This window comes from Haliotis cracherodii, unplaced genomic scaffold (assembly GCF_022045235.1).
Source record: "Haliotis cracherodii isolate W230 unplaced genomic scaffold, xgHalCrac1.p SCAF_13, whole genome shotgun sequence".
Lineage (NCBI taxonomy): Eukaryota > Metazoa > Mollusca > Gastropoda > Lepetellida > Haliotidae > Haliotis > Haliotis cracherodii.
Window position 1 is genome coordinate 14,754,845 of NW_027266268.1, and position 25,742 is coordinate 14,780,586.

Below are 25,742 nucleotides of genomic sequence, written 5' to 3' on the forward strand. Positions count from 1 at the left end.
GTATTCCTTGATGGGTTCAACTACTCTAAAAATCGAACCAGATGCCAGACCACACACTGGAGATGTATCACCAAGACCCACGAAGAAATGTTCCATTGTTGGGGACTTCTTTAAAGATGTCTCGGACCACTACCATCGCTTATATTTACCAGTTATAATGAGATGGCGTGGTTTAATTAACGTGGGGGCTCTTCATGATGGAGCTGTATTGAGCAATTTTGCACACATTTATTTGTCTGATCCTCTTAGGAAGCATGTCACGAATCATGGTGGAAACAAGGTATTCCAAAGTTTTCTTAAACGAGCCAAGGCCAACAAAGCCGACCTTGTCCTTTTTTTAATAAATCCAATGAAATCAAATATAAAATTGAATCTTCTGTCCCTTTTGACACCAATGTGATTGACAAGACTCAGGGAAGACACGACACCTAGCTTTCGAAATGTCACGCTTGCATCCCAAGTACCAAGTTGTCCGACTCATTGTTCTCGGTGCCTTAGGTTTTTACCCGGGTTTTCTGCTGTGAATACCACCCTTCTGACAATCTGGGTAATGCAGAAGTCTGCAGTGTTGTTGAGTCTTCACATTGTTCGAAAAGTTCTGGGTAGGTTCGACGAGGCAGATCTTCCTGGGAGAATTCTTAATCGCTGCCTGGGCTGCGTGTTGAGGGGGCAAGGGCCGTGAGCCGATGATGAGCCCAACCAGCCTGACTCAGCCAGGATCACCCAAACCCTTCTTTGCTGCATTTTTTTTATTTTGATCTGTACATAATGATAATAATAATATGTACAGTAATCCACGCCAACCACTTACCGAACTAACATCTTCTTCTTAATACTGTTAGTAATCATTTGTAATTAGTATCATTGAAGTCCACCAATATAACTGAACCGTTACTACGAAATCACTCCTGCTTATCTACGGATTCGCCGCCCAAAAAAAAAAAAAAAAAAAAAAAATTCTGTATAAATTACCACCAAAGACAATAAATAGATCTTAATTGTGCACCCCCCCCCCCCCCCCCCCCTCACATTTTTTCAGGACATCCAGCATATTCAGTAAATTATTGTTATCGTTTAACCCGACGAGACCTTTAAAATATCAAATAGTCGGTCCTATAAACATTCGCATTGGTTATGACTGGTATTTGACCCAAGGTTACTACATAGCTAATTTTAGCTGGCTAAAATACAACGGGATTTGTCCAGTACTGGAGAGACCAGTTGATACATATTTATATTGAATAAAAATCCAATCAGTTCCGTCATAAACGATAACGATTATTTTGCCTGGTTATTACCTTGCCAAGGTCGGTGTGTGTTTCTCAGATATGTAAACCTGGTTCTGAAATATGAAACTTATCAATCCATAATATGACCATGTTGCCAGAAAATTGATATAGCTTAGGTTAGATAATAGAACTGAATCTCACTTTGTGTGAGTTCATTGGAGTATGAAGAAATGCATTTCCAAACTCCACCGTCGTATAGCTGGAATATTTCCTGAGTGCTGAGTTAAACAACAAACATCACATGTCCGTTTCTCCCTAAAATTGGTTGGTTGGTTTTGTTGTTTAACGCCGCACTCAGCAATATTCCAGCTATATGACGGTGGTCTGTAAATAATCGAGTCTGGACCAGACAATCCAGTAATTGATATCATGAGCATCGACCCACGCAATTGGGATCGATGACATGTATTAACCAAGTCAGCGAGTCTGACCACCCGATCCCGTTAGTCGCCTTTTACGACATCTCCCTAAAGGAAATGAATCTTTCAAATTAACAATTAAAAACACACACCTGGTATACAGTGGAACATGTGTTGACTCAATGAGCATGGGAATCAATGTGTGTAAAGTCACAATTATAAAGAATTTCTAATTGAAATATTGTAAAAAATAGGTTCTGTATTTTTGAAGTCAATGTGGGGATATTTTTTTTTTATCCATTGGTTTGAAGCATTAAAATAACATTGTTTGACAGCCTTGCTGTAGCCTTGGATATTGTATTGATCTTTTCTGTATTTCAACAGCTGGTTATTGAGGGTGCTTGTGTTTTCCAGGGGGTCCAGACCTCCCCCTTCCGAAAAACCAAATGTTGTGTGTTGTAGGCAGTAAAATTATATTGGACATTGATATTTCCCTTTTACCCCCCTTTTAAAAATACCTTGTATCTTACAATATTGTAAAGATATATCTAAGTCCATATATAATATATTAAATATTACATTTTGCCCCCTCCTAACATTATCTTACATTCCAAAAGATGCAGCAACAGCAGACTCGATTATTTACAGACCGTATTTACAGTCATATAGCTGGAATATTGCTAAGCGCAGCGTTAAACAACCAACCAACCAACCAACCAACTAGAAGTGTTCACATGTATAATACACTAGATAATCGAGAATGACATAATCTAAATATTATCATGTAACAATAGCATTTATTCCAGATGTCAGTTGGTTGCAAGACTACTGTCATCTTGGTAAATTATACAACATCATTGCTCGTGGTGGTACAATGTCCTGTGCACAGCACACAGGTCACAAATCAGGTGAAGTTAAGCAACGGTCGTGGTGAGTCCTTGGATGGGTGACCGCATCTTGGTAGCTTGGCACCTGAGCGTTTCTAGGGCAGCAGTGAATGGGTACCCGGTAGGATGAGATGGCAATGTGGTTGTTAACCTTCTAGCGCCTAACAGGTAGCTTGGGTTGTATACTTCACAGGGAGCTGACAATGATTGTTGACTGCACATTGATCAAGTGACAGGGGTAATAATAGCGCTTTGAGCATGCCTCTGAGTGGTGTGGAAATATGCGCAATACAAATAACCTATTATTATTATTATCCTCTGGTAGATGTCAATGAGGCATGTTGTCCCTTAGCACATAGACCAAGGCTGTTGTACCATCATGAGCTCAAGAATAAAACAACCATACCAACCTGAATTCAACCTGTCAAACAACAGAAATATATTTCCTGTGATAAATCATTTCCAACAGAAATCCCTCCAGCTCAGGGTAAATTAATCTACACCATCCATCATCCTATTCCTCAGGGGACACGGATGGCGCAGTCGTCTAAGACGCTGTGATTCGCTGTGCAGAGTTGCGTCCCTTGGGCACGCCAGAAACCTATGATTGTGGGTTCGAATCCTGGTTCGCCCCGATTATGTTTCTAGGTTTGTTAGCACCATACACGTGCTCGTGGGTTTCACTGAAGTAGTAAATGTCTGAGACCTGCATCACTTCTGGCTTTCCTCCCACATTAAGCTGACATGCCGCGATATAACTGGAATACTGTTAAAAGAGGCGTTAAACCCAACTCACTCACTCCCTCCTATTCCTCAAGCAATAGTATTTACAAGATAAAAGATATAAGGCTTCAGGTCAAGTTTCTATGCACATTTATTTCTGTTTTGAACAGTGTTGTTTGAGAACACCATATATCTGTTTCAAGTTGGCATCTGTGCGCATGGCCACTGCATCAAAGTGTGTTCTGCTGGCTCTGAAGCCGGAGGATCTGAGCAGTGTTACCATCCGATCAAGTCTGAAAGCAAAGAGCATATGTACATATTATGTAACAATGTTCAAGCCTAGATACAGCTTTTCGTTAAAGGAGGGGACCGATTTGTGAGAGCTAGTTAGCAAACAAGTGGACGATGGGAAATTCATGGTAGTCATGTCCTTTATGTTGCAAATGTCCCCAAATGAGTGATAAAGAAATCATGAGAATCTGGTATGGTTGATGTATAACTTCTCTAAAATATCATTTTGCAGAATGAGGTGAGGTGAAATGGGGTTTAACGACACGTCCAAGATTATTGCACTTATATTGTGACATGCATGTACGTGTGTGTGTGTGGCTGCTTGTACTAGTCCGGACTGATGCCGATTTATAGAGCTAGCTCACTGAGATACCATGCCGCAGTTTAACATGAATACCCCACTCAGACACAGTATACTGACTCCGGGCTGACCAGTCCTTGTTTTAGCCCCTTAATGCCGAGCGCCAGACAGGGTAACAACAAGTACCATATTTTAACGTCTTTTGGTATGACGTGGCCAGGGATCGAACCCCGGACCTTACACTCTCCGGGTGGACGCTCTACCACTTGACCATGAGGCGGTTTTTGCATAATGACTTATGTTGTGCCAGTGTTGTTAAAATGCATGTTCAGAATGGCCAGTGAATTGAGTGAGTGAGTGAGTGGCTCTGTTATTTGTATGTAATTGTACTGTGGTGCCATGAAATGTTACTCTTGTTTTCAGTCACCGGTTGATTTTGGCTGGAAAATAGCTGACTGCACCATTTAACAACACTCACACACTCACTGGGATCACTGGCACATTTCAGTCCCTTAAAGGATTCTTTCATTTGGCCCCCAAACGAGGATTTGGGACAATGCACTAAAAGCGACCAGTCCTCATTTTATCCCTTGAATGCCGAGTACCAGGCAGGGTAACGACACTACTATCATTTAACGTCATTTGGTGTGACAAGGGATTGAACCACCGCCTTTCCGCTCTCCAGGCTGAGACTCTATCCACTAGACCATGGAGGTGGTTACTATATATTGGTTAAATATTGCTAAATATTGATATTGAATCCTTCCAATACATACTTTGGCACAGTGATGTCTCTGTAGTTTTTCCTCTGTAGTGTAGAGCAGTAGAATGGTGGACACATATCAGATTGTCTCCCTTTGCTGATAGAATTTGAGAGTGATCTCCCTTTAGAAGAGTCTTTCTCTTCATCGTCCTTTACTGATTTCATCTTTTTAGTTTGTGTGTCACATTCTGAAACATATTCACGTTTTCTGGATTCTGAGTAGACATTGTGGGATTTGATTATGTTCAAGTCTTCTTGAGAACTGTCATTTTCAGTACCACTGTCCCTTAGAGACTTTGAATCTTCAACAGCCAATACAGATGACAAGTTAACACACTGTTCTTCCTTTGGCAGGTAACAAACTGACTCTTCTATCAAATTCGAGAGCAAGGATTTTGTTTTCACAGAGATTTTGAGGCATTCTGTCTGTTGAGTCATCTTGGTGAGAAAATCTGTGTTGAAGATGTCACCACACCTAAAATAAAAATGTTCAAAAAAGCTTTAAGATGGACAATGATACATGGCTTGTAGGGCTGGGACAAGTCCAAATTTACTACCCGGGTAACCATCCCCCTATTAGCCAACCCTACCCGGGTACCCATCCCCCTATTAGCCGACCCTACCCGGGTACCCATCCCCCTATTAGCCAACCCTACCCGGGTACCCATCCCCCTATTAGCCGACCCTACCCGGGTACCCATCTCCCTATTAGCCGACCCTACCCGGGTACCCATCCCCCTATTAGCCAACCCTACCCGGGTACCCATCCCCCTATTAGCCAACCCTACCCGGGTACCCATCCCCCTATTAGCCAACCCTACCTGGGTACCCATCCCCCTATTAGCCAACCCTACCTGGGTACCCATCTCCCTATTAGCCGACCTTACCTGGGTACCCATCCCCCTATTAGCCAACCCTACCTGGGTACCCATCTCCCTATTAGCCGACCCTACCTGGGTACCCATCTCCCTATTAGCCAACCCTACCTGGGTACCCATCTCCCTATTAGCCGACCCTACCTGGGTACCCATCCCCCTATTAGCCAACCCTACCTGGGTACCCATCCCCCTATTAGCCGACCCTACCCGGAAACCCACTGTGGGTCTCAGGAGATGCCTTAAAATGTCCGATTGGGACCATTTTTAGCATAGCCCTGGCAAAACGTATTTAGATACATGTATTAAACAATCTGGTAATTCATTCGCTGAAGTTGAATATGGTTATATCTTTATTCAACCATATGAAAAATTAGAAGGAATGGGTGCATAGTCAGAAAGAAATGCGACCATTAGTGGCTTGTAGTGCAACCACAGAGTTCTAGATAATTTTTGTCATCAAACAACATATCACATGACTTACCACGGGTCCCGGTAGTCCTGTGGGTACCTGGGCCCTACTCAGTACCAACCCAACCCGAGTACCCGAGTACCCGAGTTACCCATCCCAGCCCTAATGGCTTGTGCTCGGTCAAGATGTCTTTTTGTGGCGTGTGTGAATTTGTGTTAAAGTCACAAAAACTGAAAACACCTTCTTGAATGCTACAACTGAATGTGTATATTTTTATCATCTTACTGTCCCCCATCTGTTGTATATATGTACATATGCTGTGTTTGTGCATTTAGCATGTCCCTTGGTGATGTGGAATTTGGCGCTATAGAAATAGCCATATTATTGTTATTATTATTAGATTGTACTCTCAGTAAATAGGGTTATCATAAACTTCTAGATATATATTGTAAGATTTGAGTTAGCAAACAAAGATATGTTTGAAGACTGCGAAATCTGTCTCACTTTAATCTTTGAACATTGACTATTTTCTGATTTTAGTGATCCACTAAGCATAGTGCACAAATTCGTGTCATTCAATCCCAAAATATAGAAGTCAGATGGTCTGTAGTCCAGCAGTTGAGTTATATAACTTGACGTCTGAAAACATGATCAAGATTTCCAGTTGGCTTAAATGTCTGTCTCTGCAAACGATAGATATTTCTAAGAAGGCAGTAAACAGTTCAAGTGAAGTGATAGGTCACCTCCTGCAAATGTATCAACTCACCACATTGGACCTAGGACAACAGCCGTTCTGCCTGGTGAGGTCACATGACAGTCACATGGCAGCAAGGAATATGGGTCCTCTGTAACAAATGTTTGATAGCATTGTGAAATTATTCATTCATATTTGGAGATCAAATACTGTTAATATCCTGGTAATGACAATGAAGCCTTTTCATAAAAAATGAGTGAGTATATCAGTAAAGGACCGGTCAATTATTTCCCCCCCCACACACACACACACAACACACACATTATGTGTATTATTTTTCATTCATGAGACTGTCATATTTATTGGTAACCCTCCCTTCATTCCCTCTGACCCACCCCAGCCTATAATAATGACTGGTCCCTAAAATCACAACATTGGGTGAAATCCAAAAATGAGGCAGTACCTAGATAGTCATCACTTACAAAACCTACTGGTATGGATACAGAACTGGCAGACGAAGGATCAATGGATCTACAGCCATTACCAAGAGGAGTCTTCTGGTCTGTGTAGAACTGCCTACAGGCCTTCCGAGAGGAGACTTCTGGTCTGGGTAGAACTGTGTGCAGGACTTACCTTGATGATTCTCTGATCTGGGTAGAACTGTCTACAGGCCTTACCTACAGGATCCTTCTGGTCTGGGAAGAACTGTCTACAAGCCTTACCTAGAGGATCCTTCTGGTCTGGGAAGAACTGTCTACAGGCCTTACCTACAGGATCCTTCTGGTCTGGGAAGAACTGTCTACAAGCCTTACCTAGAGGATCCTTCTGGTCTGGGAAGAACTGTCTACAAGCCTTACCTAGAGGATCCTTCTAGTCTGGATAGAACTTCTAAAGGACTTACCTAGAGGATCCTTCTGGTCTGGATAGCACTGTCTACAGGCCTTACCCAGAGGATCCTTCTGGTCTGGGAAGAACTGTCTACAGGCCTTACCTAGAGGATCCTTCTGGTCTGGGAAGAACTGTCTACAAGCCTTACCTTGAGGATCCTTCTGGTCTGGGAAGAACTGTCTACAAGCCTTACCTAGAGGATCCTTCTGGTCTGGGTAGAACTGTCTACAGGCCTTACCCAGAGGATCCTTCTGGTCTGGGAAGAACTGTCTACAGGCCTTACCTAGAGGATCCTTCTGGTCTGGGAAGAACTGTCTACAGGCCTTACCTAGAGGAGACTTCTGGTCTGGGTAGAACTGTCTCTCTTCACAGATCTGACAGTGGATGAGTTGACGGACTAGCCCCACGGACGCATCAGCGTGCACCGGTCCTCTCAACACCCTCACTGTCACCAGGAGGAAGTCGTCGAAACTGGCACAGAACAGCACCTGAATACCCTTGCTGCAGCTAGCAGCACTCCTGGAACATAATGTCAACACTGTAGCTTTTTCTGGAATAATATTTTAAATCATAAAGATCATACAAGGAAAAGGAAAAAAGATGGACATCCTCACAACATGTTCATTAAATTGCACACTTATGCATACATAGAGTACATGCTAATCAATAAAAAAATTTTATGCTGCCAATGTAAATGTTATTTTTAATCTTAACATTTTGCCAAATTATTTGGCATCCACTAGAAAAGCTGAAATAAAAAAATCATAATTGACTCACAGAGGGCCATAACTGTCTGTCAACAGGTTTAAAAAAATGGAGCCACATGGCTCTGGAGAAATAATGGTTGACATGTCTAAAATCGGATCAGAATTCTGAGAACAACATTTATAGACTAGGTTCAAAGTTTTAGCTCCATATGGCTTGTACTTTCAGAGGAGTGGTCAGAAATGCAGAAACATAAGAAAAACGGGTATGTGATGGGAAAGGGTAGAAGATTGAGAAAAGAAGAAGAAATGGCTAGTATTGACCTTTTCAATATGGCCGCCATTGTGGAGTGAGTGAGTGAGTATAGTTTTATGCTGCTTTCAACGATATCCCAGCAATGTCACAGCAGGGGACACAAGGAATGGGCTCCACATAATGTACCCATGTGGAATTGAACCTGGACCTTAAAGCGAACACTTTAACCAGTGGGCTACCCAACAGCGTTTCCCACCCCCCCCAGCCCCCTACCATTATGGACAAGTATAAAATTTGTTCAGAATTCTCTAAACAGTTTCAATGACACCTCTCTTTCATACAGGTTTGTTTGTTTGCTGTTTGACGTTGCACTGCAATATTGCAGCTATATGATGGCAGTCTGTAAAAAATAGATTATGGATTAAAAAATCCATTGATTGACATCATGAGCATCGATTCACGCAATTGGGATACGATGACATGCATCAACCAAGTCAGCGAGTCTGACCACCCAATCCTGTTACCCGGTAGTCGCCTTTTATGGCATGCATGGGTAGCTGAAGACCTATTGTACCCGGATCTTCAGGGGTCCTCAAAGAGACAGATAAATGACCAATAAAAGGACACAATATTTATAAGATCACTTGACTTTCTATCAGTTGAACTAAAAAAATCCTTTTGAAAAATGTTAATTGGTAAATAATTGAAATGATCGAAGTCATGCAGCCATTAATCATGACCAATATTCCTGCAGTGCTAACCTTGCCATGCATGCCGTGATGATCCTTGCCGCCATTTCCTTAGAGTAGTCAGTTTTGATGACATTAGCACCGTAGTTCCGCAACACTATGTGTGGAGTCCGTGCAAAGCCGGAGACGTTCGGCACCACAAGGGAGACAACTCCATTGTTCTTGGTGTTGGCGAAAACAGGATCAAAGTAGCTGGTGGGGTTCTTGCGTGGGTCCAGATAGCTTTGTTAAAAAAATACTTCATATGATGTGTATACAGTCAAGTCCACCAATAACAGTGCAATGAATACTGTATATGTCCGCAGATAAGCCAAATCTTCTCACGGGTTCATAATTCTATTTTCAATGATACACAAAATGGCGTCTCGTTGTTGATTGCAACATAACGATCATTATGAGGTTAAAAAAAGACAACAGAAACAGCTTCCCACATTAGGGGAGTGAATGACTGGTTTGTTAAATCTTTATTAGAAATTATAATGACTTTTTCAATATAATTACAACGTTTTTCATCTCATATTATTGAATATCTGCAAGTACCGGTACAGTCTTGCAGTCCAACTTCGCGGTGTGTCGTTGCCTTTCACTTCCTGGTTCGGCTTATCTACGGGTCATATCATGTTCTTTCATGTTTCAATGGTCAAGTTAATACCTCGGCTTATCTACAGGATCGGCTTATCTGTGGTCATATACAGTTGTCAGATAGGAAAAATCAAGTTTCAGTTTTCACCCATTATCATCATAATTAATTAAATATTTCAGCTGAAAAGAATTATCACCCTCAAGCAAAGAGAGTCCTGAGCAGACACCGCAAAAATATAGAGTTTGATATTGATCCATGTGTGTGAGTTGGGTTTAATGCCGCTTTTAACAGTATTCCAGTTATATTGCAGTGTGTCAGCTTAATGTGGAAGGAAAGCCCAAAGTGATGCAGGTCTCAGACGTTTACCACTTCAGTGAAACCCACGAGCACAGGTATGGTGCTGACAAACCTAGAAACATAATCGGGGCGAACCGGGATTGGAACCCACAATCATAGGTTTCTGGCATGCCCAAGTGACGCAACTCTGCACAGCGAATCGTTGCGCCTTAGACGACTGGACCCCTCCAAAACTTTTGTGCCTACAAGTCAGAACTATGCTCTTAGCTTAATATTCAGTAGTTTTAGAGGTAGTCATCAAGCAAAATGTACAGTAACACATGACCTGACTATATAACATTGGAAATCACTATCTGTATATTACACCAGTGCAATAACTACTAGGTAGGATTTATGACTAGGAAAATCCTATACATCTGTCAAAATACCACAAAAATATCAGCCTCATGTTGGAATTAAGCAGTGCTTGGTATGAGTGCTTGATAATTACCTCTAAAGGTTATAATATGGACTATTAATAGCTGAGCTAACAGAACAGAATTGTCCATGCAGTGAAACAGGTCATACGAAAGGTTTTGACGAAACTAAGGGAAGATAACTCCAGCCCGTGTGGAGAATAATGTTCTTTGTTTTCGCCTAAACCCGCTCTCAACCTTATAACAGTCATATGATAGCAGTCTGTAAATAAATCTTCGCTTGTCAAGCCAAAGACCCGGGTTCGATGACCCACATGGATACAATGTGTGAGGCCCATTTCTGGTGTCCCCTGCTGTGATATTGCTGGAATATTGCTAAAAGCAGCGTAAAACCATACACACTCACTCACTATAAATAAATCAGGTCAGGAACAAGTGATAGATATTATGAGCTACAATCCAAGACATCAAGGTACAATGACACATATTTCATCATCTCACTGAGCTTGACCTCCCGATCTAGTTAGTCACCTTATTAAGTAACCAAGCACAAGCTACCAAGGAACTATTGTGGTGTACATGCCTCTTGACCAGCACAGGCTACGGGGGACCTGTTCTAATCCAGAATCCCCATGGGGCCAGAGAATGATGGGAAACTGAAGTAGTGACTCACACAAAGTCAAACGCCTCCATCTGCAGCACAGCATGGGGAAGAGCTCGGCACACGTGTAGTGTATTGTCATCTTGACTTTCCAGGGGCAGCCCTGGAGGTCGGCAAAGGTCAGGGGTCAAGGTTGCCACCAGAAGGTCATTCTTGCTGCAGTTGTGTTTGACACAGTTGTGAGGGCTGGAGTCTGTTATTGTGACGTGCACTTGGCTTTTCAGTTGCTTCTTCCATTGCATGCCAGCCAAACCTGAAGACAAAACATCAGATTGCTAAATAATGCATTCAATTACTTAAATGAGTGAGTTGGGTTAAACGCCACTTTTACAACCTTGACACTATTCCGGGCCATAATACAGTGTACCAATGTGGAGAATCTAAGACAGGACATTACGGGTAAGGACACTAGGCAATCATGGATTGCTCTTACTCAAACTGCAGTTTTACTTTTTTTTGCCATTTGAAAAAATACAATTGTAAAATATGATAATAAGCTGGACTGGACAAATCAAATGATAACCCATTGATATGATAACTCAAACCCAGTGAAAACCCATGGGTGCAGCACACGTGGCAACCCCCATCAGTTAAACATGTTCAGATTTATAGTTGTGTTGGTTTGTGGTTTAACGCCGCACTCAGGAATATTCAAGCTATATGACGCCGGTCTGTAAATAATCGAGTCTGGACCAGACAATCCAGTGATTAATATCATGAGCATCGATCCACGCAATTGGGATCAATGACATGCATCAACCAAGTCAGCGAGCCTGACCACCCGATCCCGTTAGTCACCTTTTACAACATTCATAGTCACCTTTTACGGCAAGCATGGGTTACTGAAGACCTATTCTACCCTGGAATCTTCACGGATCTGTTCAGATTTATAAAATATTTACCTTGTGAGCAATTAAAAAAACTAAACAGTTAAATACTCATAACTGTCAACATGGTCAATTAGAGGCTTCAGCAGTCTCCAACTAATTCAACGTTTATCTCAAACCATACCTCCTCCATTGAAGTATGATTATAATGAGTCTACCAGTTTATATATACATATGTGCATGTGTGTGCATGTGTGTGCATGTGTGTGCATGTGTAGACATATATCTTGATGAAAACATTAATATAGTTAGTATCTGATACTACATCAACATTAACAGCGAGGATACAAAAAGCATAGTCGCTTTTTAGGGCAATGGGTTTCTGAAAGAAGTATTCTAACACAGATCTTCCCAGCGCACCAATTGCATGAAAATGTCAAATACTACTGTGGGTAACAAGCAATCAGTATCATTCAGGACCGATGAAGACCCGGGGTAGAATAGGTCTTCAGCAACCCATGCTTGCCGTAAAAGGCGACTATGCTTGTTGTAAGAGGCGACTAACGGGATCGGGTCGTCAGGCTCGCTGACTTGGTTTAATGCACGTCATCGTATCCCAATTGCGTGGATCGATGCTCATGATGTCAATCACTAGATTGTCTGGTCCAGACTCGATTATTTTACAGACCACCATCATATAGCTGGAATATTGCTCAGTGCGGCGTTAAACAATAAACAAAGAAACAAACAGTATCATTCAGTCCCCACGGGAATATTCCTCGCAAATGTTGAGTAGCATATGTGGCAATGCATGTACCTGATCCACTGCTTGTGTCCACAGCATACAGGGGGGTCTCTTTTGTCCTACTTAGCTCCGAAACAGTTGCTAGAATCAGCTCTCTGGAAGCATGTGTACGAAAATAATTTAGAACTACAATTGACTTGAATTGATTAACTTGATATGGCTATTTATTCAAAATTTACACATCCAACTTTGTTAATAAGCCCTTTAATCCTAAACAAGTATTCTGACTGATTAATGTTTTTTCCACTGGGGAAATCCTTGACAGAATTGGTCAAAAGAATTGGTCTGAAGGATTACATGTCACAGTTGACCCGTTGACTAAGTAACATAGATTGGGAGGGGGGGCACTTGTGTGTCATCATGGTACGGATACTGTAAATGTGCATACTTTCGCTAAGCATCATTCACTTGCTGAAAGACTCCTATTCACTTGATTGTCTTGAATCAGACCAGGGTTTTCTGTTATGCACACATGTGCGTCCAGTATACACAAATGTGGAGAATGGACACAGAAAAAGAATATACGGGTCCCAGGGACACACAATAATATTCACTGCATGTACCAACATCGCATCAAGAACAATTATGGGTGTCTGTCATTTCATCCATCAATCATGACCACTGTCCACATGATCATTGATTCATTCCCGGCTCCAAAGTAAATATCTAAACGTACAGTACACTACACCATGTCATTACTTACAGGACCCTCATTTTGCCTGCTAGGAACCTTAAAATTAATTATTGGGGGTCCCCTGGACTCCAACTGTTGTAGGTCAAGGTCAAGTCAAGGTAAAACCCTGGGTCAAACGCACATACCTTTTAAAGTTATATCATGTAGAATATCACTTTGTTTAATCTTTATTTATCATATATATAATTAAAAAAAACTTATCTCTAGTGTGTGTGCAGGGGCGTTTATCTACAATTGTGAAATTTTGGATTTGTGTGTCTGTAAACAATTACAATCTTGCATCAGCTGTTATGGGTCATTTACAAATCCAAATCATATCTCAAAATATGTTTTCACGGAAAATGTTGAATAAACCTACCAAATCAGAATTTCAACACTATCTATCCTTAAAGTCAGATTCGACTACGATTCTTAGTTTTACAATGAACCATTGCCATCAAACTTTCCCAAACTGCTGTTCGTGGATACCATGTGCGGATACATATTAACAGTGAACAATCACGGGTCATTCGTCAACCATAAAACAAGGTGCGGATACGAGCTAAAATTATTTAATACGATTACAACTGCTTGAGCGGGCTTTGAGTGATAAATAGCTTGTACTGCTGAAGTGTAGTCTTAGTCTTACTGCCATGGCTCAGACACAAAACTTTTGAAAATTAAAGTTACCTGAAAATAAGCAGTTTTGGATTGTACAGCTTAGATTTTTCGAGTGGAGTGTTGCCGTAGTCATTTCGGCAAAAAACACCACTTTCCGTGATCCATTTCTCGCTTTCAACATGTTCCTGCATGGGCGCTGCCATTTTGATTTTTGTGGTGTTCTGTAAAAGTAGAATTATGATACGAAAAGTTCAATTTCAATAATAAAAGTTTCGTTTCATTGCCCAAGCCAGCCCAACAAACTTATTACACATGTATATTTTGTTCTGGCTTCAATGTTCAAGTAATTTCTATTGATGATCTAATACATTTAAATCTTTATTTCAATATTCTTTCATATTAAATAATACATTTTCTTTCATACCACAATGGGTGATACATAATATTTTTGTATATTGTCCAAAATGTTATTGTTGTTTTGAGTGTATGATACAACCATACTGCTATATACATTCCATTGCCTATCACCAAACAAAAACCCCAAAACATTTTTTTTAAATGTCTGAATTGAAAGTAATATAATTTTCCACAAATGGATATAACGATGGTAAACTATTTTATGGACGTACATTTTACGTTTTGTGAACGTACACTTCTTTCAGTCTCACCTCTTTTCAAGCCAAAACATAATAACTTTGGAACATATAGATGACAATACTTCTTGTTTTTAATTCAATATGAAAACACTCCAGTTGGCTTCAGAAGGTACAAAACAAATATTTTATATAGTCGTGTAAACACAGATTGGACAATTTGACATACTGTTGACTTTTCTCTACGCTTTCACTGTTCACATTTTTTATAAAGTTTGCAAGTATTTGATTTAGAAAGTTTAAATAAGAAATAGACAAGACATTGTACTGAAAGTTTATGATAGAACCAATAAAAAATAAGTACACAGAATTAGATATTTATAAAACCCTGTTAACTTAGAAAATCTTCATATTGTTTTGTTTGTTGTTAACACCGCACTCGGCAATATTCCAGCTATATGACGGTGGTCTGTAAGTAATCGAGTCTGGACCAGACAATTCAGTGATTGACATCATGAGCATCGATCCACGCTATGCGATACATGCATCAACCAAGTCAGTGAGCCTGACCACCCGATCCCGTTAGTCGCCTCATGACGTCATGTCTGGAGATTCAAACATGCCCTCTCATTTTGATGGGGCGGTCGGGAACCCTAGTGATTAAGCGTTTGCTCGTCACGCCGAAGACCCGGGTTCGATTCTCGACATGGGTACAATGTGTGAAGCCCATTTCTGGTGTCCCCCGCCGTGATATTGCTGGAATATTGCTAAAAGCGGCTTAAAAACATACTCACCCACTCATTTTGATGACGTCGTAAACTAGATAACGTCATTTTGAGAGGATCTAGTGAGTTCTTCCCCATAGATGTAGCTTGGCTACGCAGATAAACACAATAGCCCGAGATGATCTCACCCAAAATTGGTATAAGTAGGAAAGGCAGAGAAACTCGACTTGAAAATTGTGAGAATTTCCAGGAAATGCCAAACTTAACACCCCTGTTCATAAAATGGATTTGTCCGACATTGCCGAGGTCGGATTATATTCAGGGAGTCATCATTATTCATATACAGGAAAATATTTTTTAAAATTGTACATTTTATCAACATCCTTAAAAGAAGCTGTACATAATGTTGATATCTCATACATCAATTAACAGCTGCGCCCCTTATGGTCTATTATCCATGAACATGATGAAGTGTTATATTGTACAATAGACAACGACCATCAGTCGTTTATTTCTTAATTATTAAAACTTGAAAGAATTATGTGGACAGGCTTTATCTAAACACAATTTCAGGATGGGTTACAGTAAAACATAAACTGTGAAAACAGCTCATTCTAATTTTCCACTAAATCAATATTTGAAGGAAAATGTATCATTAAGGGGCTGGAAAACAGCTACAGACTTTATTGTGGGATAAGAGACATAAGCATACGCCTCTCAGTCAATCTCATTAAATTCAGATCTTAAAGTCTGATTTTAATAATATGAAATTTTAATTAACACTTTCAACCTACATGAAAGAAGCTTTAGGAAAACAACATGTTTTCACAGTTTAAGGGTTTGAAAGTGAGTATTAATCAAACAGGATAATTTAATGAAGACAAGTTTCGGACAAATATCACCTTTCCAGAACCTAATTTTGACAAATATCGTTTCTTTTTGTGGTCAAAGGGAGATAACTTTATAAATCCTAGAATTTTCGAAATCATGCGCTTATTATCAACCTTGTTTGTTTGTGGTCAAAGGGAAGTAATTCCGAAAATAATAATAAAGAGTTGTGTCCCTTGTGTAAGCAAGCTCCTCACAGCGATAGTACGTTCCCGGAGCTCTCTATACTATCGCTGCCACCAGTCAAAACTCCCCACTGTGAATAGATGGCCACAACCATGCTTGGAGTTGAACTCGCAACCGAATGACCGTTATGTTTACAAACAAGTGACGACTGTCGTGACGCCGAATACACTTATCGCTGCTAAATTACTTTCTTCGTTTGTCAATTTGAATTTCTGTTTCATTAAAACTATCGTGTTATTGATATAGTAAGAATGTAAGGGAGAAGTTGGTTGATTTTCCGTTAGTCTGCAATCTCGAACCAATCTGATTATCAAAACAACAAAGTAAATTCATCTGGAAAACATGGTCAGTCGTAAACCTTTTCAAATTGAAATATGATGGCACTCCCAAAGACATAAACAAAAGTATAAACGTTACTACATATGGGGTTTGAGGGCAAATTTCAAGATTCTTGTAATGGCCGCGCCCACACTGGTGGCAGCGATGTTACCGAGAGTGTAACGAAGGTGTCACGCGCTGGGAAGGAGCTTGTTGTGTAAGCAGCCAAGGGAGGTAACTGTAAGATCACTTCAGAGTGACTTCCCCTGAAAGAGTTCATTCGTCACTACTCGCCCCTTTTCGTGACCTACAAGAAGATTCGTCCTCCTATCGATGAATGTTATGTGCGAAAATACGACAAACCAATCAGAATGCGCGTATGATTTCAAGTTCTTTGTCAAAGAATCCCTCAGAAATAATATTTGATTTTACATATGTCTTGTATCTAAAAATATACCAAAGACACAGTTAAATGTGTTCAAACATACTGAAAATTCCGCATGTCCAGATCTGCACTAAATTGCATCTGAAATATATATAATATATGGGGAAATATGTGTGAACCATTACACAACGAGTTGACAACTGATTTAGGTATGCCCGTTTGCGCTAAGACGGAACCCGGTCGCAAAAATGGCCACGAGAGGGGCACGAGTCGCTATTCGGCTTGTCCCGGAATAACACGAGTTGGTCACGAATGGAAAGAGTTAAGTACCAAGCTCCTTCCCAGCACGTGACACATTCGTTACACTCTCGGTAACAAAGTATAGAGAGCTCCCCGAAAGGACTATCGCTGTGAGGAGCTTGAGTTAAGTAGCATGTCTTTTGGTTTGGTTTGTTGTTCTACGCCGCACACAGCAATATTCCAGCTATACAATGACGGTCTATAATCGAATGTTGACCAGACAATCCAGACATCATGAGCATCGATCCACGCAATGGGGATAAGATGTCATGTATCAACCAAGTCTGCGATCCTGACCACCCAATCCCGTTAGTCGCCTTTTACGACAATAATGGGTTGCTGAAGACCTATTCTACCCCGGATCTTCACGTAGCATGTAATGTTGAGAGTTAGTGGACGAGAAGACTAGAAGTCCAGCAAAGAGTCATTGTATCTGGTGGACTGGAATATACTCATTTTGTTTTGAAAAATATAAATTAGACACAAAATACAATGAAAACATATTTATTGCCTGTCTTTTACTTTTTCCCTTCTACCTTGTGAAAGGGCAAGTTAAAAAATGATGGCGATTTTGTTGCGAATATTACTTTTCCTGGATACATTAATCAATTTCAGAGAGAGAGAGAAATTCATAATATTCGTAGAAAGTATTTAAATGTCAGCGAAAGTGCTGAAATCACACGCTCTGTAATCGGCTTCCAAAACAAACCTAAAGCACAGCGGTGACAACTGTTTTCATTGGCTGATTCTTTATCTGTTTTACTTATACTGTGTCTGATACAGGGTTTTCTGTTTATCCTACAAAAAATATCAACATTGCATACATTGTTGAATGTGTGAAACGACCTTTGATCTTGACATTGTGATTATTTAAAATAACAATTAATAATTGATAACTTGCGTTTTATTACTAACATCCTGTTTGGTTGGACAAAGTTTTGTTCCGTCAAAACACCAGCTGTCCTCGGACCTATTCCACAGAATAAATGCTTTTCAGGGATGAATCCTCAGAGTAAACAAACGATGGCATCTTCTGTGTTGTTACTGAGGTGACATAATTATGGTGAGTGAGTGAGTGAGTTTGGTTTAACGCCGCTTTTAACACTATTCCAGTTATATCACGGCGTGTCAGCTTAATGTGGGAGGAAAGCCCGAAGTGAGGCAGGTCTCAGGTCTCGGTGAAACCCACGAGCACTATGATTGTGGGTTCCAATACCGGTTCTCCCCAATTATGTTTCTAGGTTTGTCAGCACCATATCAGTGCTCGTGGGTTTCACCAAAGTGGTAAACGTCTGAGACCTGCATCACTTCGGACTTTCCTCACACATTAAGCTGACACGCCGTTATATAACTGGAATACTGTTAAAAGCGCCTTAAACCAAACTCACTCACTCTTTTTGTGCCCACGAGGATACGACCAAAGTGCTAAGTGGAAAAAACAGAGGCTCCACTTACAGCTAGCTGTACTTCTGCCTTATATTTAGAAATGGTGAAGGTTTGGGTGACAAAATAATGCTTAAATACAAATAAGCACGTTAGGTTCCAGTATATCATTTTGGTGAAACAAATATATCAAATATATGACATTGGTAATGTTTTGGAATCACCCGAATATTCACCTTCATGTATATGAAGACTTTTTAAAAGGAAAACGCCATTCAGTTGAACTAACGTCCATGTTTCGATCATTTCTGTAATGTTATTTTTTACACCCTTTCCGCACGAATTCATATAGGATACAACGAAAAGGTATTGATAGTAGCAGCATCAATAATCATATCAATATTAACAAAACATGGGAGACTAACAACGACGGTTAACTTATCATTACATCATCCGGTTTATACAGGTTAGATTTGTTTACTTAAGGGGCCGTCTAGTCGGTATTGAGTTAAGAGTGGATTCAAATCTACAATGTCATCCCTCCAAAATAACAAAAAATGAACTGAACAGCCTGAAAACTGACGGATGTAGTGCCTTGTCAATGAAGTGTTTTTTTCCACTCATATAACATTCAACAATGATTCAATTAAAGATATCTCCTAAACGGTGATCGACCATGTGATTGCTCCCTTTGCTTGTAGCCGTGTGTACTTGTAGTCGTGTTTGTTTTTGTCAGTCACAGATTCATGCCAGTGAGTCACTGTAACCGGTTAAAACTTGTGAGGACCACTCCGTCAATCTCAGGCTTCGCCCTTAAGGTCACGGAAGCGGCAGGTGCGTCACATCGCCCGCCCTGGCCAGTCCAGACAGGTACATGCTGGTACGGCGACCAACTGGTGGTGTACATGACACGACATCGTATTTACATAACATGTTTCTGAACCCAACACACTCGCAGAGATTAAGATGTTTACATCGCCTGGAACAGTGCTGCTGAACGATAACGACTGCTGGATATAGTTTCACGTGAGTACATGGGTTGGTTTGGCTAAGAATGACGAACTAGTTGCAGGTCTGATGTAGGAATTATGATCTATCGATAGTCTGTTGAACTGATCATTTCTCGTGATTTTAAAACATTTGTCTTGAATATTTAATATATTCCCAAGTAATGGCACTGTTCATTCAGCGGCGTTGTTCTTTGCCGTTCAGTGTTGCGTTCTGGGGACATGGGTGGCCTGGTCGTTTAAGGTGCCACGATTCGCTATGCAGAGTTGTGTCCCTTAGGCACGCCAGGAACCTATGACGGTGGGTTCGAATCCCGGTTCGCCCCGATTATGTTTCTGGGTTTGTCAGCACCATAGCCTTGCTCGTGGGTTTCACCGAAGTGGTAAACGTCTGAGACCTGCATTATGTCACAGCCTGCCTTCCAGATAGGGATGCGAGTAAGTGAGTACGGTTTTACGCCGCTTTTAGCAATGTTCCAGCAATATCACGGCGGGGGGACATCAGAAATGGGCTTCACACACTGTGCCCATGTGGGGAATCGAACCCGGGTCTTCAGCGTGACGAGCGAACGCTTTAACCACTAGGCTATCCCACTGCCCCTCCAGATGGGGATGGAGGCCACACTATATCCTACGCCTACTGTACGTTCCATACATTGATTGCAGACGATGTCGATCCCGCTGACGTTCCGAGAAGTCGATGACGCCGATTATGACGCCGTGATGGGCGTCCTGCCTGACGCTTGGGAGGGCAGAGACTATTTACCTGACAAATATCTCGAGTATGTTGCCGACCCGGACTGCACCTGCTTCGCCTGTGAAGTGGAGGGAGACATGGTAAGCTTTACAAAAACAAAAGAAGCTGTGAGGTGAAATGGGGTTTAACGTCGAGACAAGATTATTGCACTTATATAGCGACGTGCATGAATATGTGTGCTGCTTGTACTAGTCCGGACTCATGCCGGTTTTATAGTGCTAGCCCGATGAGACACCATGCGGCACTTTACCATGAATACCCCACACAGACACAGTATACTGACTCCGAGCCGACCAGTCCTTGTTTTAGCCCTTTAATGCCGAGCGTCAGACAGCGTAACAACAAGTACCATCTTTTAACGTCTTTTTGGTATGACGCGGGATCGAACCCCGGACCGTTCACTCTCCGGGCGGACGCTCTACAGCTAGGCCATGGAGGCCCCCCCCCCCCCCAAAAGAAACTGTGCTTTAATAGACTAACAGCATAATGTTAATGCAGTTCAAGATAGATAGATGGATAGATAGATACAAATGATCCATGAGGATTCGAATCCCAGATTTACCTTGATAACGTTTCTTGGTTTGTCAGTACCATACCCGTGCTCGTGGGTCTCACGTGCATCCTCCCACAAGCTGACACGATGTGATATAACTGAAATACTGTTCAAAGTGGTGTTAATCCAAACTCAGGGGCGGTGTGGTTAAAGCGTTCGCTCGTCACGCCGAAGGCCCGAGTTCGATTCCCTAAATGGGTACAATGTGTGAAGCCCATTTCTGGTGTCGTCCGCCGTGGTATTGCTGAAATATGGCTAAAAACGGCCTAAGACAATACTCATTCACAACACGACTCCTTCTTAAGAAAGGGGTGGGGTGGAATTGTCAATGAATTGGTTCAGCAGATCGCGGTTCGAATTCCGGAATTGCTCCCTCCCACCCTCACTCACTGACTCACTCTGTTTCTAGGTTGGGTTTCACGCTGCCCTGATTGTTGACAAGGGAGAGACGATGGTGAGGATTGGAGGTCGGGTCAAGGTCACGTACCAAGGTCAGGGTATTTTTCAGGCGCTGCTTAGACACATGTATAAAGCACATGGAGACAACGACCAACTGAAGTATGAAAGTATCGTCGTCATTGACACTCAAGCCGAGCGGCTACAGCGGCAGTATGCAGAACAGCATGGCTACTCCCACATCCTGCAGAAGGTATACACACATATTTTCATAGTAAGTGATTTGTCTTTTACGCCGCTTTGAGCCCAGCCTGGTTACCAGGGTATGCTGCGCTGGCGCTGGACTGAGCGCAGCGCAGCATACCCAGGGAACCAGGCTTCTGTGCGCAAAATTACAGCCAAAACACGGCGTGGGACATTGAATCCGGGTCTGTCAGCTCTCGTTTCCACCACTTGGGTTCAGCCGGGAAGACTGAGGGGAAGGTGGGCACGCAGTTCGTCTTATCGCCTCTTTGAAAAGTATCTGTCACCTTACTGTTAGATGAGCGTCCGCCCGGAGAGCGGAAGGTCCGGGGTTCGATCCTCCGCCGCGTCATACCAAAAGATGTTAAAAGATGGTACTTGTTGTTACCCTGTCTGGCGCTCGGCATTAAGGGGTTAAAACAAGGACTGGTCGGCTCGGAGTCAGTGTACTGTGTCTTAGTGGGGTATTCATGTTAAACTGCGGCATCGTATCTCAGTGTGCTAGCACTATAAACTGGCATCAGTCCGGACTAGTACAAGCAGCCAGCCACCCACCCACCCACACAAACATGTGCACACACGTCGCTATATAAGTGCAATAATCTTGGACACGACGTTAAACCCCATTTCACCTCACCTCACCTGTTAGATGAAACGTACAAGTTTAAATTTGGTGAAATCAACGAACACGGGTATAAGACCGACAACGCAAGGATCATTATCGTGTCCAGGTTGGTATTCGAACACCATCAATCCTGGCACGGCTAAGGGGCGCAACTCTTAGACATATCTCCCGAACGTTTCACTGAAAGTAAACGTCTTTTTTTCTTTTACAGAAAAGGTACTTATACAAATTCGAGTCAACAGATGTCCAGATGGTCAATTATTGGCCCCAATCAAGAGTCCCTCATCGAGTGACCGCTCGTGACATGTCGGCCATCATCTCGTCCGGCAGGATCTGCAGGACACTCTTCCCAGACGGGCGAGTTTTCCTCCACTGTAAACCGTACAAGCTGGTGGCGTCCAATATCAGACATTTCATGCATAAAACTTTAATTTTAGCCTCTGTTGATGGAAGTTGTCTCCCTTGTGGTAACCACGCATGTGCAGAGGGAACTGAAAGTACCCACAATGGCGGCCATTCAAATCAGTTTCTTGAAAATATTGCGCTTTTCTCCATCGGGGACTTCTATCATCAGAAATCAGGCCTACATTACAACATCGAGCTGTATGGAGACGATATGGAGTTACTTCCAGAACATCTGAGTCGTCACATATCCTACATCCAGTCAATAGCAACGCCATCTGTAGACCTTGTGGTGCATACGCATGTACGAGCGGATGTTCGGTGCATTGATGACGCAATGAACAAGTATGGCGTTATGCGTGACAACATGTACGTTGAAACCATTCACTTGTTTGAGAGACCATTTTCCACAGCTCTGAAAGAGTCTGAACCAGAGATAGCATGAAGATATTCTGTAGAGGAGATTGTAAAATCTTATACTGATGGACGAAAGTAAGGGAACACAGCACTGCAGCATTGCAGTATTTGTGTACAGGAAATATGCATCATGTGTATTCATATTTGTGTGTTATTTAATATTATATCACGAAAGTGAAAAATACACAATTATGATTGTCCATTAGAGGTTTCAAATATCAACAACAACAGCTGATTGAAACAGCTGATTTTAAGCATATTTTATACATAAAAATTATACATATTTGTTAGAATGCATCACGTTTTCATATTATTTAATACAATCGTTTAAAGTTCATCAAATGTTAAAGCAATAAATAATAGCAGTGAATGTTGTTACACCTCCTTGAGTGTTGTATTTGTATGTACATTATTGATTATATAAATACATTATTGTATGTATCACCCAAAACTGGCCATGGCTCCCACAGGAGACATCGCTTGGATGAGATCAAGCGATATCTTGCATCACAATGCTTTGCAGGCCATTCACAATCAAATGACATCACTAAATGATGACATGGCTCTGTTACTGAAGATTTTAGTAGTTCCTTTTACACTTAGACACATCTTATTGCTGTCTACAAACTGCAAAAGTTGGAAGAATGATGTTGGATGATAAATAGAATCTCATCCTTGGGTCTTTTGATATCAAATATATCAACACTCATCGATAAAAGTTTAAAATTTCGAGGTTTGCTTTTATCGATTCGTGTAGATATATTTGTTATAAAAAAAACACTTGGTGAGATTCTCCGTTATCTCTTGTGATATCATTGTTCTTGTAAAATACATGTAATAAGTGTGTGCGCGCGGGTGCGCGCGTGCGCGCGTGTGTGTATGTGTGTGTGGATTCAACACTAATACTTATAGAGAGAGGGACTCGCCTAAATGTTTATGTTAGGGAGAGAGAACCACTTTTCTTCCCCTTTTCTCCCACCTCCCCACGCCGATCCCTTTGTATTTTGAGGCAATAAATTATGTAAACCAAGTATGGTAACACATAGCACTGCTGCAGTGGAGTGTTTACGTACAGGACGTGAACATCATGGAAAATACTCGAATCAGATTGTCCGTTAGAAGTTGCAAATCTCAACAACGAGCTCTGATTGATACAGTTGATTGAAAGGCCGCTTCACCGCGGAAATTATGAGAAAGTAATTCTTAGTCATGGTCGCCATTCACTTTCAAATAGTGATATGAACAAATGTAGGTTATCAAATGCAGAATTGCGGTTCTAATTATATTCAAGGCTGCGGTACACAGACATATGGGCAGGAATCAACTCCGAGAACTAAACCTTGCTAGGTTAATGTCTTTGATGGGTTTCCAGTTAATGTTTGCCACCCGTGAAGATCCGGGTTAGAATAGGTCTTCAGCAACTCATGCTTGCCGTAAGAGGCGACTATGCTTGTCGTAAAAGGCGACTAGCAGGATCGGGTGGTCAGGCTCGCTGACTTGGTTGATGCATGTCATCGATCCCAATTCCGTCAGTCACTGAATTGTCTGGTCCAGACTCGATTAGTTACAGACCGCCGTCATATAGCTTGAATATTGCTAAGTGCGGCGTTAAACGACAAAACCAAAAAACGTTAATGTTTACAAAGGAAGTCCGAAAGACTAGTCCAGAGTACGCAGCTTTCTCGTGCTTTACGGCACTAATTTCAAATTGGCGCCTACGCTTCGAAACATATTTTGACAAATTCTCGCTTTAAAATTTGAAATCTGAACAAAAGAACGTTCTAGAATGGCTAATATATGGTCAAGATTGTATAGATTCGGTCGTTAAGACCGTTTTAACATTTTCGAGGGTGCATGATCAGAAATCACGTTTCGACTGTCACTTTAATGATCTGGTAAGCGACGCTCTGATTGGTCGGATGAAAGGTCGTTCTGACGTGACCCCTAATGGGATGTCCTCAGATCTTTGTTTAACGGTAGCGAGAACTAAGATCTGATTTTAATGAGATTGATTTTACCTTGCTAACACTTCAAATGAACAAACCCTGGCACATACTTTAATACTGATGCCCATTTGTCTAAGGCGCAGCATAATCCTGATTTGGGTCTCTGAAAAGGGAAGGTCGATGGTTCGATCCCCGGCCACGTCATACCAAAGGACGTTAAAAGATGGTACTTGTTTTTACCCTGCCTGCTGCTCGGCATTAAGGGGCTAAAACAAGGACTGGTCCGCTTGGGGTCAGTATACTGTCTGCGTGGTGTATCCATGTTACACTGCGGCATGGTATTTCATACAACCTGACTACATACACGCACGCACGCGACGTTAAATCCCATGTCACCTCCCTCGCCTTGGCGTGCCAGGATCTGCTGATTACAGACACGAGCCTTGTCTTGTCAGAACCTAACCGAACACGTAAGTCCTCCCCAAACACGTGACCATATTGTTGTGTGTGGCGTAAAACAACAGCTCCTGAATGAGTGAGTGAG

The 25,742-nt window shown here is 41.7% G+C and overlaps 2 protein-coding genes across 3 annotated transcripts; one reads left to right on the forward strand and one right to left on the reverse strand.

The window, feature by feature from the left end:
* Positions 1 to 3,409: 3,409 nt before the first annotated feature.
* LOC139458958 (TRMT1-like protein) lies at positions 3,410 to 14,282 on the reverse strand. Its single transcript, XM_071240396.1, has 8 exons — positions 14,144 to 14,282; positions 12,793 to 12,875; positions 11,161 to 11,401; positions 9,204 to 9,413; positions 7,811 to 8,001; positions 6,667 to 6,745; positions 4,627 to 5,088; positions 3,410 to 3,551 (listed from the first exon to the last, which is right to left on the reverse strand). The coding sequence occupies exons 1-8, from the start codon at positions 14,275 to 14,277 to the stop codon at positions 3,410 to 3,412; spliced, it is 1,542 nt and encodes a 513-aa protein (XP_071096497.1). The 5' UTR covers positions 14,278 to 14,282.
* Positions 14,283 to 19,670: 5,388 nt separating this feature from the next.
* LOC139458959 (histidine N-acetyltransferase-like) lies at positions 19,671 to 23,582 on the forward strand. 2 transcript variants are annotated; one of them, XM_071240398.1, is made up of 4 exons: positions 19,671 to 19,878; positions 20,526 to 20,696; positions 21,579 to 21,818; positions 22,645 to 23,581. In XM_071240398.1, exons 2-4 carry the CDS (start codon positions 20,529 to 20,531, stop codon positions 23,278 to 23,280), a joined length of 1,044 nt encoding a protein of 347 aa, XP_071096499.1. In that variant the 5' UTR covers positions 19,671 to 19,878; positions 20,526 to 20,528; the 3' UTR covers positions 23,281 to 23,581. The 2 variants fall into 2 exon arrangements, with proteins under 2 accessions (XP_071096499.1, XP_071096500.1); XM_071240399.1 differs by lacking the exon at positions 19,671 to 19,878 and adding an exon at positions 19,901 to 19,931 and having other exon boundaries at positions 22,645 to 23,582.
* The last annotated feature ends 2,160 nt before the right edge of the window (positions 23,583 to 25,742 follow it).

What these genes read in the sequence shown, in the direction of transcription:
- LOC139458958 (XM_071240396.1), bottom strand. Translation starts at nt 14,277, where the DNA reads ATGGCAGCGCCCATGCAGGAACATGTTGAAAGCGAGAAATGGATCACG. An exon ending in ATCACGGCATGCATGGCAAG is followed by an intron (nt 8,002 to 9,203) that starts GTTAGCACTGCA and finishes ATTATGTTCCAG; the next exon opens with GAGTGCTGCTAGCTGCAGCA. An exon ending in AGACCAGAAGTCTCCTCTAG is followed by an intron (nt 6,746 to 7,810) that starts GTAAGGCCTGTA and finishes CATTTGTTACAG; the next exon opens with AGGACCCATATTCCTTGCTG.
- LOC139458959 (XM_071240398.1), top strand. Translation starts at nt 20,529, where the DNA reads ATGTCGATCCCGCTGACGTTCCGAGAAGTCGATGACGCCGATTATGAC. An exon ending in GTGAAGTGGAGGGAGACATG is followed by an intron (nt 20,697 to 21,578) that starts GTAAGCTTTACA and finishes CTCTGTTTCTAG; the next exon opens with GTTGGGTTTCACGCTGCCCT. An exon ending in ACTCCCACATCCTGCAGAAG is followed by an intron (nt 21,819 to 22,644) that starts GTATACACACAT and finishes TTTCTTTTACAG; the next exon opens with AAAAGGTACTTATACAAATT.